A 7,159-nucleotide genomic window follows, 5' to 3' on the forward strand; every position below is an offset into this window, starting at 1 on the left:
CTCTGGAAGGGTCTATAGCCTCCATTTTTGCACTAAGGTCTAAGTCCCATGGCCCTCTATCAGAATCCAGAGTTTCAGAGAAGATTGGAGAAACTTATTTTTTCGCACCAAAAAAAAAAACGACAGGGGTACCACTGTCGTTTTTTTTTTTGGGGTCGAAATTTTGAGTTTTTCTGATCTTCTTGAAACTCTGGATTCTGATAGAGGGCCATGGGACTTAGACGTGAGTGCAAAAATGGAGGCTCTAGCCCCTTCCAGAGCTGAGATATTGAGATCCCACGTAGCATTTATGCCATTATAAATATCTCAATATCTCAGCTCTGGAAGGGTCTAGAGCCTCCATTTTTGCACTCAGGTCTAAGTCCCATGGCCCTCTATCAGAATCCAGAGTTTCAAGAAGATTGGAGAAATGTATTTTTTCTGACCAAAAAAAAAAACGACAGGGGTACCACTGTCGTTTTTTGGGGGGGGGTCGAAATTTTGAGTTTCTCTGATCTTCTTGAAACTCTGGATTCTGATAGAGGGCCATGGGACTTAGACGTGAGTGCAAAAATGGAGGCTCTAGACCCTTCCAGAGCTGAGATATTGAGATGTTTGATATTGAGATCCCACGTAGCATTTATGCCATTATAAATATCTCAATATCTCAGCTCTGGAAGGGGCTAGAGCCTCCATTTTGCACTCAGGTCTAAGTCCCATGGCCCTCTATCAGAATCCAGAGTTTCAAGAAGATTGGAGAAACTTATTTTTTCGCACCAAAAAAAAAAAACGACAGGGGTACCACTGTCGTTTTTTTTTTGGGGTCGAAATTTTGAGTTTTTCTGATCTTCTTGAAACTCTGGATTCTTATAGAGGGCCATGGGACTTAGACGTGAGTGCAAAAATGGAGGCTCTAGACCCTTCCAGAGCTGAGATCCCACGTAGCATTTATGCCATTATAAATATCTCAATATCTCAGCTCTGGAAGGGGCTAGAGCCTCCATTTTTGCACTCAGGTCTAAGTCCCATGGCCCTCTATCAGAATCCAGAGTATCAAGAAGATCAGAGAAACTCAAAATTTCGACCCCCCCCCCCCCCCCCCCCCCAAAAAACGACAGTGGTACCCCTGTCGTTTGTTTTTTTTTTTTGGTGCGAAAAAATAAGTTTCTCCAATCTTCTTGAAACTCTGGATTCTGATAGAGGGCCATGGGACTTAGACCTGAGTGCAAAAATGGAGGCTCTAGACCCTTCCAGAGCTGAGATTTTGAGATATTTATAACCCTCTATTGCATGATATATGAAATAATAGAGAAAAAAAATATTTCCACTCATTTTATTACCAGTCATAGAGCATATTGAACAATTCAACACATAATTTACAAAAATTATAATAATAGGGGGTAGATCTAGGTATGTTACTTTGGCGCAACAACATGCAATAATCTATCTATAAATTACAGGAACGTCTGTCTGTGTGTATGTGTGTGTGTGTGTGTGTGTGTGTCTGTCTGTTAATCACATATCTCTCGAACCGTTAGTCCGATGGATCTCATACTTGACAAGTGTCTTGCTACGGGCACGAGTAAGTTTTGCACTAGTATAACAGATGTTAAAATAACACGGATAGATAAACCTGTAAATTTTGTGTGTGTGTGTGTGTGTGTGTATATATATATATAGTAAATTTCTATACTATTTTGTGAGAATAATTTAGTTAAATTGACAGTTTTACATGTTTCAAATGAATTAAGGTATCACAATGGTCTAATGTACCATATAAAAATGTTTATTCATTTTGAGGTTTGGTGGCGATTACATTTAACAGTGTTATGAAATGAATATTTAAAGGATTTAAAGCTCTTTAAGTGCTAGTTGACGCTGAGGCTGAATTTTAGAAAGTTGCTTAAAATTCCTGTTCCGTTCTTTCAGGGATGCAGAGATTAGCCAGCGCGGGGATCTGTTCGAGGCCGGGCTCCGTTTGTCTGCACGCTACGGCTCTCACTGTGAGTCTCATGCAGACAAGAAGAAGCAGCAACGCTTGAGATTTACAGAAGACACGTCTGACCGGCGCTGCCAAGTGTGCCAGCATCTGTGTTACCTCTCTATGGTAAATATTCAATGATACTCCTCACTTTATATTTTACATTTCAGGGTGTAAAGGAATAAGTTGAAGTACCCTAAGTGTGTGTTCTATCTTAAATTATGAAGGAATTCCCCTTGGGTAATTGTTCTGGCTATGCTATAAGTCGTCATATTTGCAAATATCATGTATTCTCTCACCTCTGTCTTCTTCAACAGGTTGTTCACGAGAGTGATAATGTGGTTTTCTGTCTGGAATGTGCTCTTCGATACATCCAGAAGCGCAGGTCTCCCCGTGGCCTCAAGATGATGTTTCGTTACACTGAGGTACTTTACTCTCTACAGCGAGTACATTGTACATTTGGAATAGAATTAACTGTACACTGTCTACTTTTTGTAAGTAGTGTCTAAAACTACAGCATATTAAAACTAAAATCAATTAAAACAAAACAAAATTAAAACAAAATAGAAACTAAAATCAATAATTGAATCACCAAGGCCGATAATATTTATTTATATTTGATTAAAAAAAAATACAGTGAAAATTGTAACAGTGATAAATATTTGAAATCAGGGCCTGAAGTTAATTTTTTCGGCCACCGGCCACTGTGGCAGGTGGATTTAAAAATTCACCCGCCACAGAGACTTTTTACCAGCCATTTTTTTTTTTTGCCTCATAAACGTAAAAAAAAAAAAAAAAAAAAAAAACCCGGGAATTTCACAATATTGTTCTTTAACTTGTAAGAACACACATTTTAGTGCTGTCAAGTAATAATAACTCTAATAACATACATTTAAAAAAAATTATTTTTATTAATTGATTTTGACAGACACACACACACACACAACATACTCAACAGATAGACCTACCGCAGCTCGTAAACAAATCACACGCGGCTGTGTTGATGGCGGATTTAGTCACGTACAGGTCTTACTCTTAACAGCTTTTAGTTACAGCGTTCAGGAACGGTTAAATATGAACTAAATTAATAAGTTATTACTGATAAAATTACCGGGTACCGGACATTTTCTCACCGGTTCCCAACTCCCAACATGCACAGTTGCACACGCACACACATCTGTGCAACTGTCATTGTACTTTAACCTACAACAGCGACGCGTTACATTATCTCATCCCATCTCATCAACAGTTTAATACTCGCACACGTAGTCAGAAAAAGAGCCTCATCTTCTTTCTGATCGCATGAACGTTACGAAACAACAGTCGCTGTCATAAATCAGCCGCTCACGAACCTTGCCATTGCCGCCGATTGTTCACTTTGTATTAAAATGTCTTCTTTACTTTTCTTTTTCTCATCCTCATCTTTTTGTTGGCTGTTTGTTTTGTTTCAGCTGGCCTCTTTACCCCAGTAATGTGCCGCCACATTTTAGCTAAAGTCCACCGCAATAGCGGACTTCGTTGAAATGTAAAAATCCTAATGAATCACTCAATTCTCATTGGCTACCCGCCAATGTGGCAGGTAGATTGACAGTGTTACCCGCCAATAGCAAAATTCACCCGCATTTGGCAGGTGGTCGGGTGTTAATTTCAGGCCCTGTTTGAAATAATTTAAACATGTTAAATACAGAGATGTTCTGCCGAAAACTCCAAATTTGATGACGAAATTGTCATTTTCTGAACCCCACTGACTTTCATTATATGGATAAATATGCAGTACGGAAGCCCTGAACCGCAACCTAAAAAAAAAAAAATCTGTTAAAAAAAAAAAAATCTAGCATTTCGAGATTAAAGTTGAAAATTTTTTAGATTAAAGTCGAAAAATTTAGAGATTAAAGTCGAAACATTTAGAGATTAAAATCGAAACATTTACAGATTAAAGTCGAAACATTTCCAGATTAAAGTCGAAACATTTCCAGATTAAAGTCGAAAAATTTCCAAATTAATGTTGAAACATTTCCAGATAAAAGTCCTGTCCTGGAATAGCATATTATTCAAAGCAAATGTGTAACCTCATTCATCCCACACTCTTTTGCACAGGAGCAGATCAACAGTCTGGTAAATCGAGTGTGTGGCAGAGCATTGGAGAAGGGTGGAGTGAAGCAGAAAGCCGTCGGTCCCAGCAAGACACCAGCAAAACGAAGCCCCAGGAACAAGAGCTCAGCGCTGGTCCCCCTCTCCAGCTCCTCCTTAAAGAGCAGCGGCCGCTCCTAACCAGACCAGACCGTCAGCAACATTCCTGCGGCTCTCCTTTTATATCAGGTGTTCCTAATACTTGTGTAGAAACTCTCTTCAATACTCTTTGTACCTAGTGTATAATATCAATACAACAACAAGCTGTTATATTGCACTTTTGTATTACAGATACATGTAGTGACTGGCTGGTTAGACCAATATATTGAATGTACGGAGGTTAAATGTTACATCGTGTTTTGCGGCAAATACAAGGGGGCGAGGCGAATACATAACTGTTTAGGGCACCTGACATAACTATTGGTTATTCAACAAGCACGAAACCTTTTGCACTAGTACTGAGATTGGTTTTTAGATGAGTATTTCCGGGTTGTTTTAGCATTAAATCGAGTATAGATATGCGTATACATAGATATAAATATATCCTATACTATTCCTATCATTTGTGTTTTAACTGGTGCTGTAGTGACACTTTTCTCCATCACCCTTACTGCCTGTTTGTCTCTTGGGCTCATGTTTATTACGTCTTAATGCTGTCAGGAACAAGAGCGAACATGTAAGATTGCAGCCGACGCGTCAGACGGTACATATCGTAGTTTCTGGCATTTCGGTAAAACTGTACAGGCTTGACACTTTTACACAGATCTGACATGTGAAGGAGACCGTGGTCGTTTCTGACAGTACCGATCAGAGATTTCCTTCGCGAATTCCCATCTGGAGACTCCCCACTTTTAAAAGCACATTTTGAGGCCTTTTACTAAATTCTTTGGAGTACAAATAACACGAAGGCAGTTTGTACTGTTTGAATTGTAAATGCACTTTCCCTTTTATCCCACTAACTTTTTGTCCCGCTGACTTTATATTTGTTATTGGTTCTCCATCTGTTCTGCCGTTTAAGAATCAAATCTTTAAATATTCTTTTGTTTTGATAGAATATTATAGCGAAATACTAATGTCCAACAACAACGGAAAGCCCCAAATATGTTTATATGCCAGTAAATTGAGCCTTTGAGTTCGGGTCTCTAGGGGTTTGGATGAGAGAGTCTCGAGATGAAGAAAAAGCCTTACTTCTACATTGGTTTCTTCATCGATATAAAATAGATGTTAACAGGGTTGCTACAAAAAACATACACAAATAAGTGCTGCTTAAATCACTGAGAAGTATGTCATAGTGGTGATCCCTAGTTTTTTAGCTTTACTTTTTTTATTCGAAAAGGAAAAATCTTTTACCCAAAACTAAACTGTCATAGGCCTAGATACCCATTGCTATGACTGTATCAAAGTCCTGTAATCAAACATGGTAGTCACCCCTTTCCAAATGACAAACTTGTATTTAAGGTTAAAAAAACTGAAGTGTTTCCAAAATGTGGTTGTATACTTTTTATGGCCTTAAAATGTTTTGTTTTCTTTTGTTCACCCCATTTTATACAGTGATACTCCTGATCCCTGTACTGTTTATTTGTATGCACTGTTACTCAGTCCTCCGGTCCAGTGGGGATAGGCTTTTTGGTTACTTTTTTTTCCCCTTTTTTCTTTTTTTTGTTAAAATTTTCAAGTTTGTATATTTTTTGTTTTAATAAATAAATCACTTGTCAATCCTTCCAAACATGTACAGACCTCATTCTTTGTGGAGATGCACGGATACTAAAAGTCCATTTTAGAATTTGAAGGTTACATTTAACAGTGCTTAAAATATTTCCTTTGAACATATGATGGTAAAAATGTAAATGTTAAAAAAGAGGAAAAAGCATGTACAATAAATATATATTATATATATATATATATATATATATATATATATATATATATATATATAAAATAATGCAACTGTTCATTGTGCAATGTGCATGTTAGTGTAGGTCATTAAATAATATGAATTGATTTTAAATAGAATAATGCATTAGTAAATGTTGAAATAAACATTAAGATAAATGCTTTTAAAGAATTTTTATTGGTAGTTCATTTTGACTAATGTTATAAAATGTGTTATACTGTATATCTGAATATGTGTTTAGAACTAACGTTCAGAAGTTTTGGGTCAGTATTTTTTTTAAAGAGAACAATACTTTTATTTACCAAAGATACATTAAATTAATCAAAATTGACAGTAAAGACTTATGCATTGTTAAAAAAAAAAATTAGGTAAAAGCAGAACAACTTCTTTCAACATTGATAAGAAATGTTTCTTGAGCAGCAATTCAGCATATTATAATTATTTAAAAAAAAAATCATTTGACATTTAAGACTGGAGTAATGATACTGAAAATTAAACCGTTACTTTAAATTCTAATCATATTAAAAATATTACGTTTTTTACTGTATTTTTAAATAAATGCAGCCTTGAAAAACATAATTTAAATGATTAAATTAAAAGAAGTAAGAATTATAATTAAAAGTAAAAAAAAAAATCGTACAGACCCCAAACTTTTGAACGTTAATGCACTAATAACGGCAGAACATGCCTAGTTTTAAAAGCCATGCAGTCAGACTTTACTCTTCCTTTTAAACCCTCATTCTTACTGCAGGTGCCGCGATAATTCATATTTTTCCCCAGAGGTAACAGGGTTTCAGAGCAACAGCTTGCTGTACAGGGAGACTGTAAATTTTGCAACCACAGATGGTCCAAATGTTCCCAGCTATTTTTATACCGGAGACTGTGAAATCTTTAATGGAAGATATTTTCTTTAAATCACTATGATTTGAAATATCAGTCCTTCACTGGGAATGTCCGTGAGGCCCATCTTATTTCAAGGTATATTTTATTTAAATATCCAGGGTCTTTCAATCGGCTCAAAAATGAGCTCTGCATTACAAATTCATGCAACATACATCAGTGATATTAGCAGGAACACTGTAAAATGTCTACTAATTTCTATATAATTCTGATGCAGCAGGTAATACGAAGAATTGTATCATACATTGTGTTGATTTATTTGTATTGGGAAAGAA

At 36.4% G+C, this 7,159-nt stretch overlaps 1 protein-coding gene across 2 annotated transcripts in view; it reads left to right on the forward strand.

Moving 5' to 3' along the window:
• jarid2a (jumonji and AT-rich interaction domain containing 2a) overlaps window positions 1-5,816 on the forward strand; it is a 41,738-nt gene extending 35,922 nt beyond the window's left edge. For both annotated transcript variants that reach the window (XM_039679619.2, XM_089117673.1), the window contains exons 16-18: window positions 1,909-2,086; window positions 2,278-2,385; window positions 4,058-5,816. In XM_039679619.2, coding sequence (XP_039535553.2) covers window positions 1,909-2,086; window positions 2,278-2,385; window positions 4,058-4,231 — 460 coding nt within the window. In that variant the 3' untranslated portion in view covers window positions 4,232-5,816. The remainder of the gene's footprint in view (window positions 1-1,908; window positions 2,087-2,277; window positions 2,386-4,057) is intronic.
• The last annotated feature ends 1,343 nt before the right edge of the window (window positions 5,817-7,159 follow it).

This window comes from Pimephales promelas, chromosome 12, assembly GCF_988280905.1.
Source record: "Pimephales promelas chromosome 12, fPimPro1.hap1.1, whole genome shotgun sequence".
In the NCBI taxonomy this organism is placed as follows: domain Eukaryota; kingdom Metazoa; phylum Chordata; class Actinopteri; order Cypriniformes; family Leuciscidae; genus Pimephales; species Pimephales promelas.